This window comes from Acomys minous, assembly GCF_964271855.1.
Source record: "Acomys minous genome assembly, chromosome: 11".
Lineage (NCBI taxonomy): Eukaryota > Metazoa > Chordata > Mammalia > Rodentia > Muridae > Acomys > Acomys minous.
The window spans coordinates 64623599-64642306 of NC_140492.1; the positions used below are offsets into that span (position 1 = coordinate 64623599).

Sequence of the window (18708 nt, forward strand, 5' to 3'; positions counted from 1 at the left end):
CCTGTTTTTGATGCAATTGAGTGACACGTGATATCTTAGTTTTGTTTTCCATCAGTGTGATCTAGCATCCTAACAAAGGAGTTTACTTGAGAGTTTATGTGGCTCCAAATTCCAGTTTGCCGTCCATCACTGTAGGGAAATCCAGGCTGCAGGAAGTGGGGACAGCTGGTCAGAGCAGAAGGCAGTTAATTATTGCAGGCATACTTGAGCTCAGGTTGCCTGCTCATCTCTTTTACAGTGGTCCGGGAACCCCAGCTGAGGGAATGCTGTCACCGGCAGTAAATGGTCTTCTCATGCTAGTCAGTACGGTCAAGGGCACGGCCACAAACATGCCCACAGGACAACATGATCTACCCTACCCCTTTTTTGAGACTCTCTTCGCAGATAATTTTAAATTGTGCCAAGTTGAAAATTAACACTATTACAGCTGACATCTTCCTCTGGCCTCTGAACACACCTCTAGACACGTACACACTGAAGATATCTGTACACATTGTACACGCAGGCACGTACCCACCTGCTCCCATCTAACACTCACAAACCATAAACAAGTTTGAGGGGAGGGAACACAAAATGTTTTGAAATGCATAGAATAATATCCACACTCTGCATACTACACAAGTTTTTAACCTGTCATCACCCCTTTAATGACATCCGTGCACAGCAATAAGAGGGGTCAGCTGCTCTTAGCAGTGAATTAAGATTATAATCTCTGCAGAGGAAAGTAGGAAGAGGACACCAATGCTACCTCCGTGAGCTCATCACACACTGTAGGTTCCTGCGTTTCATTTTCACATTGTTCTTAGTTTTCTGTGTTAGAACACTTCTTTGGGGAGGGCAGAGATTCACAACTTCCTTTTCCTTTCCCCCACTAAAGAACTAAATTTTAGTTTGTTTGATGGTTTTTAAGGCTAGTACAAGAGTATTATATCTGCTTGAATTAGAGGAAATCAGGAAATTTGAGGTTAAATTTTGTAGCCTTTCAAAGAACTTAGAGATTTAAAATATTCAAGATGACTGTCTTATAAATATGCATGTAGCTCTTTAAGAGTCTATACTGGCTTATGTGTTCATACTTTTTTTTTTAATTCTAAAAGCAAACCACATATATTTTGTGAGGAATTTCTTTGGTAGATTTGAGAATCATGTTTAGCATCTTAGGATCAATACCTATTGTCCACATTTGGTCCCATTCTCGGTATTCACAGCTACAGTCTGAGCATCTGGTGATGTGTGCTTATCTTGCCAGGTGAATTCAATCCACGTGGGAGCAACTCCCTGCTCAAGTTACTATACAACAGGATGGTAATTTGTCAATGTATAGGCACATTTGGGGTACTATGAAAATCACACTCTGACCTGTTGAATTAGTGAGGAGGCATCACCCTTGACGCCAACGATAAGTTAGTACTTGCCGTTAGCATCTCGAGTATGATGGGGAAGTTCTCTTCTGCAGCTCCCACTGGAGGCAAGTACATGAGGCTGGTATTTTCTGTTTCCATTTTAATAATATTTAAATATGTTAGATTCTGATATACAAGTTTAAATTTAGAACAATAACTTTCCTTCAAGTTATTGACACATTCCCCGAGAGTATAAAAATTGTGCTTTGAGTCAGGGAGAGCTAAGAGCTCCTCGATCCTTTCAAAATTAGAACCTTGGACCTGTTTAAAATTGCTTTGTGTTTCTGAAGCATCATCTCACTTTAATATCACCATGTCATAATCTCCAAAAGCAATAAAGACACCCGAAGCATATTTCTACATTCTATCAGCCGTGACTGCTATATACAGAGAGACGGGGGTGGGGGAAGGGGGGGAGGGGGGGGCAGTAGCAAGAATGACAGGAGAACTGACAACAGGATCGAATCTTTTGATTGAATCAGCAATTGATTAGGTTGAATTTGAAATGTAAAGAAATGCTCCAAAATCGATCAGTTATTTTATTAGCTTGAACACGTTGATTGATTAATTAAACAACACAGATTGGTATGTGGCAGATTTTACACCCTGGTGTCTACAGCGTACATTTTGGCCGTCTCTGTCCGAGGGGCCTTGTAGGACTTGGCCATGGAAACTCCTGCAGTTGAATAAGGCTTCCTCATTGCATAAGGGTAGTTCCTCTCAGCCCCAACATCTGTTCAAAGGAGATAAATACAGACACATGAAAATACATATGACCCAATTAACTTTCAAAATGAAAAAATAGTCATTTTATATGTTCTTCTCCATAACAGACAAGGACATTTACACACACATACACATTCGCACACACGCAAACACACACACATATGTACATATATATACACAAGCACACACAATCACACACACATCCATGCACACTTTCACACACTTGTACATACATATATGTACATATATATGCACACACACATTCACACACAAACACTCTCACACATGCACACACATATATGTAGATATATGCATGAAAACATTCACAGTCTTTCATATGCACATACATAGTCTCTTTTTCACACACACAGACAACAGGCACACAGACACACACATGCACTCTCTCACATGCATGCACACATATATGTACATATATACATGCAAACACATGCACATGTAAACACATGCATATGCATGCACACAGACATTCACGTGCACACCCCCATACCCACAACCTCCCACCACACCCATAAGAGTCACAGTTGAAATCATCTAGAAATCCTAAATCTCAGATAAAGTTCTAAGTATTTCAGTCTGAAAGTTATATGGCTGAGTAACTTCTTCTGATTTATTATGAAGAGATCCTGGTATATTAGGTAGATATTTATAAAACCAAATAATACATTAAGTTATTTGCCAACAAATATTGATTGACTCTTGGTTGGGTTCTCTGTTGAATGCTAAACATGAATTTAGTTGATTTTGTGAGAATAGATGCATAAATGATTGTTGTCCATAAACTGCTCATGTGTGCTTGAATGCTGGACAGAGTGCAGCTGTGGGTTTCCTATTCCACTAATATTCATGACTGGGGGATAAACCTTGAGTTCTGCAATTCAACTTTGTTTGAACAACTGCAAACGTGAAGGGTAGTGGGGCCATTTGGTCTGATGAGATGTTTCCTTTGGGTTGGGGATGACGACGGTAAGAGGGGGTCGCTTACCCTGCCTTGTCCTTACCTTTAAAGAGGTACAAGCAGCAGGTGAGGAGAGCGCCTGCCAAAAAGCAACCCAAGGACCCTGCCATTCCAAGCCAGCAGGACCAACCAAATTTATATTGGATCCCAAGAAATATATTGTGAAAAATCAGAGAAGAGCGTTCGACATAAACATCCACAGCATACCACACAGAACCAACGATTCCTGGGGCGCCTGAAAGAAATGGGCAGAGGGATCAGGAGCAATGACGTGCGACCTCCAAATATAAGTCGCAAGGACTGGCTTACCGTTACACACGCGCCTTGCCGTGTGAAGCGACAGCATTGCTAAGGCGATTCACAGACAACGGGGGCTTAGACAGCTTATATCACTGCCTCTCAGTGTGCCTTGTCACAGAACAAAATGCCGAAATGAAATAAGCCAGTGCTCATCTGTCTGTGTATCACCAAAAAGTTATTTTTGTATCATCACCTCACAGAGAAATTTGTGTGATGGCATGCTGTAACCTTGAGATGCATACACACACACACACATACACACACACACACACACACACACATGGACTTACACATATACAAACATATCACAGCTCATTGCTTCCAAGGCGACAGTGAGCAAATCAATATGAAATCGAGGTCAACATCAAGAGGAAACTTTGCAGTGGGGAATTGCTGCACCCATGAGCATTAGGAGTCTGATGCAGCAGAGGACAATGCTTTATCGAAAACAGTTTTTAGAGAAGTGGATGGAGTACACTCCAAAATAAAGATAAAAACATATTATATTAAGCATACAATATGGTAATACACCTTACATTACCGTCATCAAGTAGCATGTAGTTGTGTGTGTATGTTCATCTGTGCCAACACTGCCACAATTTTGTGAGTAATGCTTTATGCTGTGATGATATGACAGAAAATGTTAGTCCCATTATGACCTCATGAGGCTCCTGTCATACATATGGCTTGTCCCTCAACATAATGTCTCATGTGGCTAATGACAGTTTCAAAAATGAAAATATTTAAAAAAAATTTTTTTAAACAGAGGAAACATGGAAGACAAATAACATAGACCTTTTTTTTTTCATTCTACGTTAATTGTCTTCCATTATAAATTATGGTCTCAGTCCTGTCTCAAAACGTTTTTTTAAAAGAGACATGATTTCTTTCTGTAGCACTGGCTTTCCTGGAACTCACTGTGTAGATTAAGCTGGCCTCAAGCTCACCAAGATCTATCTGTCTCCTGAGTACTGCTATTAAAGGCATGTGCTGCCACTCTCTGGGCCCTCTACATTAATTTGCAATTAAAAGTACACGCTGTTAAAAAAAAAAAACTCTGTGTTTCCAATATCCATGACTGAAGTTATTCCAGATACATAGTCAACACTTTTACGTTAAACTGTCCCAGAATCACATCCAGTACCCACATGCAACTGTGCTGTCCCTGATACAGTTAACACTCACAAGTAAGCTGATCTGCCCCACATACAAAGTCAACACCCACAATTAACAGTGCTGGGCAACATAGTTTTATGTCAAGTTTGCAGAAACTAGAGTTATCTGAAAGGAGGGAACCTTAAGGGAGGACATGTCTCCATAAGATCTGGCTGTGGGGCGTTTTCTTAGTTAGTGACTCATAGGGTAGGGGCCAGCCTATTGTGTGGGTGGTGCTATCTCTGGAACGGTGGTCCTAGGTTCTATAAGAAAATAGACGGAGCAGGCCATGATGAGAAAACCAACGAGAAACACCCTTCTGTGGCCTGGGCATCAGCTCCTGACTCCAGGTTCCTGCTCTATTTCAGCTCCTGTGTTGACTTCCTTCAGTGATGGACCACTATATGGAAGTGTAAGCCAAATAAACCCTTTCCTCCTCAACTTGCGTTTGGTCATGGCGTTTCATCATAGCAGTAGTGACCCTAACTGGGATACGTGCTGTCCCCAATATACAGCCAACACCCACATGTTAACGGGGCTATCCCAGAAACGCATACATGTAAACACAAATACCTGCATGTAAACTATGTCCAATACCCTTCAGTTCAATGTGCTGGAAATGGGGGGGGGGGCGGAGAGATAAACAAATCCCATGTAGAAAACTGCCTTTTGTTTCTAGCAGTCACTATACCATATTCTACACTATGCCATAGTGGGCTGCTTTGACTAAAGCCCACAGATTAGGCTCTCAAACGCTTGAAATGATAGCACATTGGTTTTACTGTTTAGGTACAAATTGCATATTATAGGCTAGATCTAAAAGAGAAAGGTGGCAACTAGGAGACAAAGCAATATGTTGAAAGAGACTTTTGAAAAACGTTTGCCCTCTGGGGAAAGAATCTTCCCTCCCGGAGAGTTGGTAATGTCTATATTGACCATTATTTGGGTTTATAATTCTAATTGTTCACCCAAGCTATTAAAAAACATTAGAAAAAAAGATATGTTATCATGCTTCCTATAATAGTGTTACATCTACCAACTAATTTAGAAATACCTTTTGTCAAACTTCAAAACAGAATGCATGCTTTAAAAATCTACTTGTATGGCTGTCTAATTCTGGACAACGGTTTCAACCCTTAGCTAACTTAGGTCACTTTGTTTGATCATCTCGTTTGTTAAACACCTACGAAGATTTTTCTCCAGTAACTTCAATCTTTATTTTATTGATTTATAAAGAACAGACTATTCAGTGGAGTCTTAAAGATCTTTCTCAAATAACCTTGTATAAATAAATTGTTGTTAAATAAGTTCACCGGTACACATGAGAGCTGTACACGACTGGGAGGTAGGATATGGATAAACTGTCTTAAGCAAGGAGAACTGGTAAATTTGTGTGGCACGACCCAAGGATGAGCCGGGACTCAGTACCTGCGATGAGTAATGTGGTCCCAGCCACAAAGCAGAGGCGGACTTTAACCTGTGGCTCATCCGGTAGGAACTTCACACAGTCAAGACCAAGGAGCAGGGTGATAAATCCAAAGCTGGCTAGAATGTCAGCCGTGATCATCAGTGCTCGAGTTACCACCAGCTTCACTAGAAGAGCGCGGAGCGGAGTCAGAGCAGAGACGGTGGGGGTGGGGGGTGGGGGGTGGGGGTAGGGAAGGGGGGAGGGGGCGAGAGAAGAGACGTTAATTTCCAAAGAACCATCACAGAACACAAGATTAGACACAGTAACGTAAGGCCACACATATGACTCAGGATTTTATATTTATGCAAGCTTCAATACAAGTGCCTATAATTTCTCAAGAAAATGATAAAAATACGTTTCGATCCACGTTTCAAAAATGATACCCATTTCTAATTGCCAATATTACAAATTAAAGCCTTAAGACCACACAACAGACAAATAGAAATCTGAGCTCCGTGTCCCTTGGCGTACACTTTCTGGCAAACAGGAAGGTTTATAGCATACGTACAAGGGTGTTCTGCGTATATAGAGTCATACTCGTCACAGGTACGAATTCCATCAAATGCGTTGGTGACGCACTCCCACCAGAGGCCACGGCACTTTGTGCTCACCTGGAGGTTGGAAAAGACATGGTGTAAAACCACTCATGGAACCAACTTCATTTCCTCCTGATGAGATGCAAACTCAGAGCTATGATATTTCCTAGCAAAGTGCAGTGGTTACAAGCGTAACAAGAAATCTATTTATATAAAGCAATGCTGTTAGATTATATTCCCTTAAACAATGAAAATTAAAGGCTTTATGGGCCACGAAATTAATTTACTTCCCAACTGGAGGGGACATGTGGAGAAATAAGGGATGGCTGAGAGGGATAAAACCAGAACTGAATATATTCTTCTGTCTTTGAGTCATGCTTTAACATGACGGCAATCTATCTCACTTCCACGTGCTAACATTTACTCATAAATAAATCTATAAAACAATAGATGATAATGTTAATGTCTCAAGTCTATCAGCAGCACACATTAATGCCTCTTCATTATGGACATTGACTTTCATGAAGAAAGATGCTGCTTTATATGAGGTTCATAAATTTAAAATTAGCAAAGAAAACCGATAAATGAAAAAATGCAACAATAATAAATGGCTGCAGATCCACGACTGTCTTATTCTTGGCTATGCTGACATATTGCAAATGTTCAAGCTATGACATGAGTATAAAGGGACTGAGAAATAATCTAATGTAATTAGACAGTTGTAAAGTGTTTTTACTTGGAATTGACATGCAGAAGATGATGTCCACACAGAGCCAAAAGGCACCAACCAGTGTCCTGAGTCTTTCAATGCTTGATTGGTGGACTGTATGTCACCATAAACATTTAAAAAAGATTTATTTATTTAATATTTACAGTGTTCTACCTTCATATGAACCAACAGGCCAGAAGAAGGGACCAGATCTCATTTTAGATGGTTATGAGCCACCATGTGGTTGCTGGGAATGAGCTCAGAACCTCTGGAAGAGTAATCTGTGCTCTTAACCATCACTCCAGCCCAAACTTTTTAAAACCAATAGTAAACCCCTTAGCAGACAATAGTTTCAAGTATACTTGACAGAGCTTATGCCGATGGAGCAGAGGCAATGTGATTATTCTTGAGACTGAGTTACAGATGCCGTGGGCTTGGAAATGGAAAGATAGCTCAGACAACCTTTAGAGTCATTGTGGGAAGTAAAATGTTAAACCTCATTCCCATAGAATAAAAAATATGGTGTGTGTGTGGGGGGGGATGAGAGAGCGGCAAATGGAGAGGTGTTCAGATGATGTCCATAGGAAGGAAAAAGACAGAAAAACACTTCTCACAATAGAAGACCATATTTAATATGAGCATGGTAACATAGTCAAATGAGCTCTCAGAAACTCTTGCTCCTTCTTCTGTTTGAGGCTTGCTAAAACTCTACTGATACTCTCATTATGGCCGTGTGTGTAATTACTTAGAATTGGTAATGAGTAACAATTATATTGAGTCTATACTTTACAGTATCCGATATTTAAGTCTATTATTATGTCATTTGCTTATTAGAGATCATTGATGAGCAGTTATGGAGGCTCGGGGAAGGAAAAACACTGGAACAGCACAGTCAATAATAATGCAGGATATAAGACTTCAACGGAGCTGTCCCTGAGTGTACTCCCAAGCCTTGCTTGTGGTGCACATACAACTAATGTTTAATGCTACTTGGGTGTTGGCAGACAGCCTTCAGTGAGGTGGCCCTAACTTGACCCTTGTGCCAAGGCTCTCAGACTTCAAATCACCATTTGGCAGGCTGTCCCTATAGTTCAATATGAAAATAATATGCTAGATTTATGGAAGATTATCTGACCTGGAGAAACACAGAGGTCAAAACTCTAATGAGGAAAATCCATCTTGTACAACCCGACACATTGATTTCTAAAGAAAGATATGCACATATACACATATGCAAGCATAAGTTTTAAACACAGATTGGCGTTTTAAATAGCTATGTTATAACCTTGGACAAGATCTTTCCTTTTTTGAATTTCAATGCCCTTGTCTGTATAAAGGAGATAATGATAGGTAGGTTAAAAGTATTAAAAATTGCTAATACACAGTGTAAGTTATTAGCTCAAATGAAAAGGGCAGTAAATTTCTAAATACCATGACCTAAGTAGTGGCTATATTGAGTTTCATTAAAAAAATTATAGCAGAAAAATTGATGACATAATGCACTGAATGACAGTCTTTTCAATGAGTCCCTAGAGCATATGACTATGGCCCTGATTGTAGATACGACTGAGGTGAGGGACTGAAAAGAGGGTACAGCATTGACTGTACAAGTAGGGTCTGAACTAATGGATAACGGTATCCTTATCATGTGTTCACAAAAGAAAAGCACAGGCAGAAAGGAAGGAGGCCACAGGACCACTGCGGTGTTGGGAATCACACTGTCACAAGTCAGGGACAACTCACAGTGACTAGAATGTGGAAATACCCAGAGCCACCCTCTCCAGAGCGTCACAGGCGATAAATAGAACTTTGCAAAGATCTGGATTGTATAGTTCTGGCCTGCAGGACTAGGAGAGAATAATTTCCTCAAGTCTTTTTTTTTTTTTTTTAATGGCAGCCCCAGGAAACCGATAGAGTGAGGCTACATACTGACCCACTATACTGTGAAGAAAAGCAGGCCTTGTTAGTGCCAGTGCCCTCTGTCTCCCAGCTCACAAACCCAGCTTAGCCTAACTAGAATGGATACGAAACCACGGCTATGTAATCAAACAATGATTGCTCACATATTCCTACTGCCTAAGTCAGCTGGGAAAACATTTTCGTTGCATTATACATGGCCGCTCCCGCTGTACTCAGTGTAGCTCACGCACAGCCCTTAATAATAAGGATATTCGACTATCATCCAGGACTGGTGTCAATTTCTAGGCTATTGATCATTTACCTGCCATGACCATATTTCGAGAAGCAATGAGGTCATTAGAGGAAACAAGGAATCCAATTTCATTAGGTATTAATGCTCAGGGGCATACTATTAAATCGCTTGGTATTTACACTAAGCTAAGAGACGTGAGAATGGTGGCTGTAATTAACTGAACTTCTGTGTTTAATACAGTGCTTACCGCAGACGCCCTTAAAGGTGCCTTTGTGCACAAAGTACAAGGTTAAAAGACTTTTATGTTATTATTCTAGGAAAGCCCTCCTTGCTACAGTCTATTACTTTCAGTCAGCCTCACTGCCTGTGATAAAATGGCTTATTAAGAACTGTTTTGCAAGGCAAGCCAACGGAAGTGCTTGAAAGTCTTAAAATAAGGTTCTTTAAAGGCTAACCAGTGCTTAAATAGTGTGTCTAACCTTTCAGAAAGGGCAAAAACTGTAAAATGGGGAGCTAAAAATTTTTAATCAGACGGAGTCATTTGAAATGGAGAATTCTAATTTTGAGCTTCTTCCCTTTAAACGTGTACTTGGCATGTGTATAAATAACACATGTGTATAAATAACAGCAATGCTGTAGGGATTTATGCTTCAGTGACGTAATTTCTCCAGAAAGTGAAATGTGGACCATTTCCCACACAAGGAGAGGATGAAGTTGTCCAAAGCAGCAACAAAACAAAAGGCCCAACACATCTGACTGCTCACGGGGAATGCAAAGTGGACAGAGAGGACAGACAGCCCAGACACCAGTCTTCCCGTTCCTATTTGCTTAGCTTCGTCTCCCCATCTCTTTGTGGATGGCACCATTTAACAACAGTGAGTGAGTGCTTGCCTGCTGATGGGGCTTTCTTATCCCGTCCTCACCCACTCTGCAAAGACCACTTCACCCACGCACAGACAGCCGGCCGGCTGCGTGTCCCTCGGTACGCTGAACTATTCAAACCTGGTCTATACTAAAAACAATGCCCGTCGCTCTCAACTTATTAAATTTCTACCCGGAATTCAAATCCCCCTTCAAAGCCATTCCTTTTCCCCCTTCCTTTTTCGGTAAGGCACCCCTCTATGGTGTTTCCAGCTGGAGTTTAGCTCCTCCTACCCCCAGGGATCTGTCTACGATGCTGTGTTCTGATCTGTCTCACTGAACGCTCGTCATGTTCCAATGGGCGTGTCAGCTAGTACCGGGAACGCAGCAACAAGCAGGGTAGATGCAGCTCCTTGTTTCATGGATCCCACCATCCACCTTCCTGATACACAGCAGATGCTCCAGAGATATTTATGGGACAGAAAGTCTTCCGCTTGTTGTCAATCCACATAAACGCCCACCAGCTTAACTCTGCCTTGAGATCTGACGTGTAAAGTGGCCAGCACTACACTGTGCACTTTTTGCCTTATATGTGCATATGTTCAGCTGTTAATTCATCTTCTTCCGGTGTGATGCAATAGACACCCAGTCAGTAGCTCAAGCTCTCCTGGAACTTGCAGCAATCCTCCTGTGTTTAACTCTCGAGTTCGGGAATTACAAAGATAGGTCGCCACGCTCGGCTTCGTGTGTAGTTTTAAGCAGAACCAACAAATCACAACAGTTAAATCCATGAGCTGAAATAACTGCATTCAAAGTGGAGAGTTTAGACTGCCCTGGTGTCACTCTAAACTCCACTAGCAATTACATCAATGAAGATTCTACCCAGGAGCTATAGTGTCATACACTAACTAGTTCCTTATAGGCTATTTGGACTGTCAAAGCCGTTGCCCTTCAAGGCTTCGCTGTCCTGTGGCACCAGCCACCAGAACTCCCATGGCTAAATGAGTTGAATTACACCCACGAACCTATGCAAACCCTTAGATATTTATATAATTCTCTTGTTGCATGCATTACAATCTTTCATTAAAAAAAAAAGCAAAGTGAGTAGTGCTAACTGCTCTGTGTCAGAGGCCACAAATTTCATCTCAGTAACAATTAGATGTCTTTTCCTTTCTTTATAAAAACTTTTCTTATTTAAAGGACAAAGCCGAGAATCCTCATCATTTAAGCCAACTATACTTTTCACCAGTTTTATTAAACACCTTAAAAGAGTAGAACTTTATTTTGTAAAAAAAAAAAAATCTTATTAAAAAAAATGAGCCAAATGCATGTATTGATTGTTTACATTGTAGCAAGGTATAAGATCTTGCTTTTTGAAAGATGGTTGTTTCACTATAAACACGCTTCTTATGTAGGGTTTAATGTGAGTCTTTAATGATCATATTTTGTTCGTTCACTCAGCAATATGCCACACGTTGTAACAACTACTTGCTGAGTTCCTGTGCCCAAATGCACCCTAAGCTCCTGTAATGTGGCTCTCAGTGCAGTAGGAAGTCGTGATCTGAATAGGAGTCTACTCACAGTCTCCAATATCTGCCAAAAGATTTTTAAATCAAACGGGAGGCAAAACTGCTATATAAATAATCAGAGCACACATTATAGATAATAATTTTAATACATACTTTACGTCCGGAGGAATTATAGCTTCGGCAAGGCAAAAAGAAATCCTAGGAGAAAATCTGATTATGAGGGCGAAATAAATTCTAATGTGAACAACCTTCTATTGAAGTAATAAAAATTTAATCATAACAGTGCTCAGAGTATAGCAATTTCTAGGAAATAATTAACAAAAAATTAACTGAAAATTGAATTGCCCTACGCAAACAGTTTTTTCCCCCTTCTGATAATGGAGAGAGCAGCAACTTTCTTTAAAAAGTATTGTTTCTACCCCTGCAAGAAAGTAAATAAGTACTAACCCTACAAGATAATTAGCATCATAGTCATGTGTTTATGATCACTAAACCTCATTCATTGTGAGCACTCACTTGTAGATAGGCAGCTTCTGCTATGGGGCTCTGTTGTCTACCTTGCTCCTTGAGTCAAGCAGTAATCAGTCATAAGTACAAAGCTGGGCATATCACTGCCCGGAGAAACAAACAACATTTCTCTAAGAGAATCAATAGCAGCAATGAGAAGAGAACTTCATTCTTCAATCTCTCAGCTAGGCGAGCGTTATACAAAATGTCATCTCCTCCCCCAGAACAAAACAAAACAGCAGACTGTGAATTAATCATTATGCAACTGACATTTATTGGCTGGCTTGCGTTTACCTGATGCTGTGGTAAATACTTTGTGTACACGGGATCATTTAATCCTCACAAGAAGCTAAGTCATATGAGTCCTTGTATGGGGGAAACTTCCCCCACCGAAGAACATGCTAAGCTAAACCTGGAAAAAAACAATGATGCTGTACTACGGAGCTTGCTCCACAACTTTAGTATAGAAATCCCCATGTCCAGATAAGCACTGGATGTGTGAGCCACAGCCACCCCAAGTCTGTAAGGTGGATTTCATCCTCGGCTTCCCTTTCCCCAGTACCTTCCCGTGCTCAGGCAATCACCAGTCCCACCCACCTCTGTAAATTTCCCACATCTTTCCACATATTTCTATGCTTACTACCATTATAGTTTACACAACCATTGTTTTCCTCCTGGCTTATGCAAATGTCCTCTAGATGGCCTCTTCATAGCTTATTCTATTACTCCCTTGAGCCACCCACCACGAGCATCCAGAAAGGCTGATATTTCTAAAAGGCATGTATGTATTTGCCTACAGTGAGGCCCTCTTGCCTATGGGATTGGACCTATATTTTGCATAATACTTTAAGCCTTTGATTACCTAGCCCCTATAATTTCCTGTCTCCATCAGAAAATGTGTATAATACCAAAAGCGTACAGCACGATCACACCTGTATGTCAGTGAGTTTCTTTTCTTTGATTGGAACACTTCCCGCTGCTGTTCCTTCGCTTGCTTTTTCACTCCTAGTTTAGAGGTCACTTTGGAGAAGACGCCACTGCCAAGACAGAGAAAGATTCACTCTCAGTCATGACACTTGTCACACTGAACTGTGACTGTGTGTTCACCAATGTTTTTGTCCCTCGCTACTCTGAGAATCACCTACAGATGCTTCAGAGTATCCGCAACCCACATGGCCAGGAAGCCACTGTAAGGACAGCCATGCTGTGGGTGCTAAGGAACACTTGTGCAGCAAGAGGAGATCCGAAGAACATAAAGAGAAAAGGGATGAAAGGGAAGAATAAAAAACAAGGAAGGAAGGAGGGAGAGAGAGGAGATGGTGGTGAGATTAAGGACAAGAGAGAGGGAAGGTAGGGATGAAAAATGAGAATATGGAGCAAGCCTGAAGTTAAGCATCATTCACACTGAACTTCCAATGGAAGTCTTTTCCCCCTCTGGGGAGCTCTGACCATACTGATTCCTCAATAACCAGCCCTTGCTCAGGGGTTGCAGACAGTCAAGGGATGTTGAAGAAACAACTGACAAAGGTGCAATTGAATCCAGCTCCATCTTCTGTCTGAGAAAGGAGAGCTGAAGACAAAGGATGTGATTTTTTTCCCAAGAGAAGGTGGTTCACATGGCCCAAGAGCTGAGTGGCCACTGGCCTGAAAGACTGCCCAACCACTCTCTTCAGCACCAAGGTCTCCTCAGGAACAACAGGGATAGTGGAGAGAGGAGAGACCCTCAGCCTGTAGCTTAGGATCATGCCCACTGCTTTTCCTGGGGGCCAGTTCTTGCTTTAATTTTTTTTTATTTACTAAATACAAAGCATTTACAGTAGTAAAACCAAAGAATGTTTTTATTTACATTTTTTTATTGCAGTTACTTTTCCCAACAATCATTCGAAGAAAGTGAAATGCTAGACTATCTGGTTTCTTTCTGCCTCCTGCTCTGAGCCATATCCTTTTACAAGCCTAGGGATAGTCCTCATTCTGTGTGTGGTTTTTTGTTTGTTTTTGTTTTTGTTTTGTTTTGTTTTGTTTTTTGCCACACTGCCTAGTCATCCAAAGGCCTGCGTGGCATTTCTACCTTTGACACGGTATCATTTGGAGGCTTAGCTTGAAAGCCCTATCTTCCACAAGCCCAATTTCAATACACCTCATGGGGAACAACAGCTTTATCGTCTCTGCTCCAATGGTTGTCTGCTCACTTACTGCTCAAATGTGAACTGATCTGTGTTATTTCTTCTAGTTCACACTCATCTTTAAAAAAAAAAAGCACCCAGTGTCCCTTCCTGAAAGGCAAGATGAACACCTGCTTTGTCTTTTTCTCTTTTAGTATCATAAGCACAGTGCTTCTTCGTGACCTACATTTTATGTATTTGCCAAGTTAAACTGAACCAAAGAATCTATTTTCCAACCCACACACTTACATTAACAAAGCTAGGAGCCAAATACTTCTCCTGTCTCTTCAAATGTTTTTATTTACATATTTTATTACACTCTCTCTTACCCACCCCCTCGCAGCAATTGTTTAAAAGAAGAGAAATGCTATCATGGGCCGGTGGCAAGATGTACAAGAGAGAACACAGCCTAAAGGGGCCATTGCTTATGAGAACATACAAACGTTGGCATAAAATAATAAATTTTATCCTGACCAATTAAAGAAATTATTAGAAGAGATTGATATCCCTTTAAATATATTGTAGAGACTGTTAAAAGGGAAAGGGGGAGTTAGCGCTTACAGGCCAGTTTCCACATGCGGACTCTTTGGAGAACACATTTTCACTCAGAGGAAATAGGAAAGGCATTTCAGGAGCCGAGAACGGCAGCCAAACATTAGTCTGAGAGAGGACTGAAAACGGAGATCTCCCCTGAGTCCCTCCACTGGGAACTCAGGGAACCCCTGAGAGGAAGGAAGGGTTGTAGAAGCCAGAGGGGTGGAGAACACCGGAAGAACGAGGTCCACAGAATCAGCTAAGCAGGCCCCATAGTGGTGCCCAGAGACTGAGGCAGCAATCACCGGGCCTGCATGGGTCTGATGTTCTTCCTCCGCATACATGCTGCGGTTGTTTAGCTTGGTGTTTTTGTGGGACTCCCAACAGTGAGAGTGGAGGCGTCTCTGACTCTTTTGCCTGCTCTCAGGACCCTTTTCTCCCTTTTTAATCTTAGGATCCAGCCTCAGTATGAATGTTTGTACCTTGCTATGCTGTGCTTGATTGATAATCTTTTTTGAAGGAAAGTGGTGGAGCAGTGGGTCTGTGGGAAAGCGGGAGGGGGCGGGAGTGGGGGGGTGGAGATGGAAGGACTGTTGGTTCTTTTCAATGACTTCCCCCTGGTGAGGCTGCCTCACCAGACTACCTAGGAAGAGGACAAGCTCAGTCCTAATGTGACTTGATGAGCTTGGGTAGGTTGGTGGTGGTGGTGGGGGTGGGGGGTCCCCTTTTTTGAGGGGTAGAGGAAGGGAGATCAGGAGAAGATAGAGGGAGGGTGGGATGGAAGGCAGAAGAGGGAGGGGGCTATGATTAGGATGTAAAATAATTAATTAATTATTAAAAAAGAACATTAAAATATTTAAAGTTAATAATTTAGACTACTCACTTCATTCACTTACACTAGTGATATTCTTGTACAATGTGGATGGTGACTTGACAAACTAAAATGAAAGGAAGATGGTGCCTCAAAGCTGGGGCTCCTGCCTTCTGCTCAGTCGGTCTGGCTCTTTGTAAAACTCTACTTCTTAACGGAGAAGGTGAACACCTCTCACTTGAAGCAAAAATACTTTCAAACTATCTTAGAGAATGTTTAACCAATGACTTTGGGTGGGATTTTACATATTTTAAAAGCATGTTTAAGAACTCAATTTAAAAGGTACTCAAGTGCAACATACTTTTCTATTGATCACTTACGCCTGGCAGCCTGGATAATGAGAAACTAATAGCTTCATGGTGTTTGATCTGTGCTTCCCCCTGAATATTGTCCAAAGGGCACGGTTTTTTTTTCTTCATTACTGCTCAGATGAATTGCATGCCTGGCCTCAGTACAGAGCAGACAACCCAGAGGACTTCCATTTCATAATTATTTTGAGAAACACAAACTCTGTGTAATAAGAAGGCATTTACAACTCCCTTGGTTGTGAAAGGTCATGTAAAAATTAGAGGAAATTTCAGCCCAAGAAAAGTAAAATGGGGGAAGATTCCACAACAGAAGAGAAAAATTCTGAGTGTCATTCCTAATTCCGACCTGAGAGTTTGTAAACAGAAGTGGAATAAAAATGCATAAGCATCCCCCAGATCTTTCTTAACCTTCATAGCCATGACGCTACAGCATTAGCGTGTGTGGACCATTCCTCCAGGATGTGCAGAGAGAACATGGATTTCCTCTTTACGCTTCTGAGTTCCTCACGTCATGATGTTTATCTGACTTGCATTTTTCTCAGCCTTACCTAATTTTGAAAAGTTGAATTTTGCTCAGCTCTGCCTCACTAGCCCTATTATTACCACAGCAAAAGCTTCTGAACTTCGCCTCTTTAAAAAAAAAATGTTTTCAGTGAGAAAGTCAAACCCTCAAGTGTAAGTTCCCCCTGGCCATCTCACTTCACTCCTGCTGGGTAGCCATTTTAATCTATGCCTGTCCCTGAGCACTGAGGTGTGCTGGGAAGACTTTTGCCCTCTGTGTTTTCCTCTGAGTAAAGTAACACACGTGTCCCCATAGTGTACCAGCTAAGTAGGTTTTACACACCTGGAGTTCACTTTTCCAAAGGCCTGGGATTACTTTCTTTCAGAAAGTCTTTCACAGACTGTTCCACACCTTGCATGAATTGCTTTAGAACATCTCTCATGGTACTCTGAGTTCTGACACCAAGGGAGAAACACTTATCTTAGAAAGACACAGGCTGTCACTATATCCATGCTGTATTTCCTACATAGAAAGCAAAGGGGGAGTTTCTAGATGACTCTGTCGCAGGCATTAATTATGTATTTATACTTGTGAAAATATACCCTTAGAAAAACAGATGGATTATTTAGTTGCCTCATCTGCGAAATGGGACAACAGTACCTACCTCATAGATTAGTGCCAGGGTTAAACAAACCTACAGGGTTAAGGTTCATTAAGGATCAGCTTGTCTTTGTTGGCTAGCTTTGCTTTTTGCTAGACGTACACAAGCCTATGCTCAGCAGGAAGGCTGACAGAGATTTTTAGATCAAAATCGAGGATGCTGGTTTCTTACCTCCAGAGAGTCATCGGCGTTCACCATCCAGCAGTCTGTCCAGGTGGCCACAATCAAAAACGCGGTGGAGAAAAGAGCCAAGAAGCCGGCAGCATACTGAAGAAGATCCTTCATGGCAGCAGGCAGCCTGTCAGGAAGGGACACATGGGCAGATGCCAGCCCAGCTGGAACGCTATTGGCTTCTGATGTCACTGGTCTCTGATGCTATTGGCCTCTGTTGCCAGTACCTGAGGATGAGGGTGCCCAGTCTTTGACTTTTCCTCACACTCTTCTTTTAGGCACCTTAAACTGCGGAGAGTTGTACAATCAATCAGGTTGTAACGGGGTGAGGGGGCCCCTGAAGGTCACTATCCGGCAGCCAGGCTCCCGACCAGAAGGCAGAGTAAGGGAAGAACTGAGCACATGGCGGAGTGAGGCAAAAGCCGTGGCTGAGGGTTATTGTGAAACGACAGTCGGTCGCAGAGGCCTGTGGCTGGGCCAAGATGGAGGACCGGAGGAGGAAGGCTCCTAGGCAGGGGCTGGAGCCTGTAAAGTAATCTTTCTCAAGCCCTTGGGAGAGGGAATTGTTCTCCTCCCCCTTATAAGGTGGCCGTACGGTTGACTGACTGAGATTTTATTCTTGCACTATTTTAATATCCCCCGACTACCTTAGACAGACAAGCCACCAGTGAAATTATGCTAAGCAAGAACTAGCTCAGGCGAGTTCACATTCCAAAGTGTTGGGCAGAACACTTAGCAGGAGGCAGGGCCAAGGACCCTAACCTTTCAGATCAGGCCTGGGAACGAAGGTGCACATGTGAATCATTGTTTTATTTTGATTGTCATAGCATTTAGATATATTTATGGAGAAGAGTGTGGCTCGTTAATTTGCCAGTTAAGTGAAACCTCAAACATCTAAGGGCAAATCACAAAACAAACAAACAAACAAACAAACAAAAAACGGAAAGCCCCGACAATTTTCAATAACACCCAAATGTACAACAGATATAAAAATACAAAAATGAGCTATTTCAATATATTCTTTCTTAATGCACTACGTATATTCTTCCTGTGTGTGTGTATGTGAGTGCATGCGCTCTGCTGGTTTACTGTTGACTTACTTTAAAATATAGTCATGAAACCATACTAAATGGCTTACAGACATGATACAGGGCTCTGTCCCTTTGTAAAAAAAAAA

The 18708-nt window shown here is 41.7% G+C and overlaps 1 protein-coding gene across 1 annotated transcript; it reads right to left on the reverse strand.

The window, feature by feature from the left end:
- Positions 1-1909: 1909 nt before the first annotated feature.
- CLDN16 (claudin 16) lies at positions 1910-18132 on the reverse strand. The gene is made up of 5 exons (XM_084802398.1): positions 17532-18132; positions 6537-6639; positions 5989-6153; positions 3149-3340; positions 1910-2136 (listed from the first exon to the last, which is right to left on the reverse strand). The coding sequence occupies exons 1-5, from the start codon at positions 17643-17645 to the stop codon at positions 2003-2005; spliced, it is 708 nt and encodes a 235-aa protein (XP_084658524.1). The 5' UTR covers positions 17646-18132; the 3' UTR covers positions 1910-2002.
- Between the last annotated feature and the right edge of the window lie 576 nt (positions 18133-18708).

What these genes read in the sequence shown, in the direction of transcription:
- CLDN16 (XM_084802398.1), bottom strand. Translation starts at nt 17,645, where the DNA reads ATGAAGGATCTTCTTCAGTATGCTGCCGGCTTCTTGGCTCTTTTCTCC. An exon ending in ACGCCGATGACTCTCTGGAG is followed by an intron (nt 6,640 to 17,531) that starts GTAAGAAACCAG and finishes TCCAACCTCCAG; the next exon opens with GTGAGCACAAAGTGCCGTGG. An exon ending in TATATACGCAGAACACCCTT is followed by an intron (nt 6,154 to 6,536) that starts GTACGTATGCTA and finishes GCGCTCTTCTAG; the next exon opens with TGAAGCTGGTGGTAACTCGA.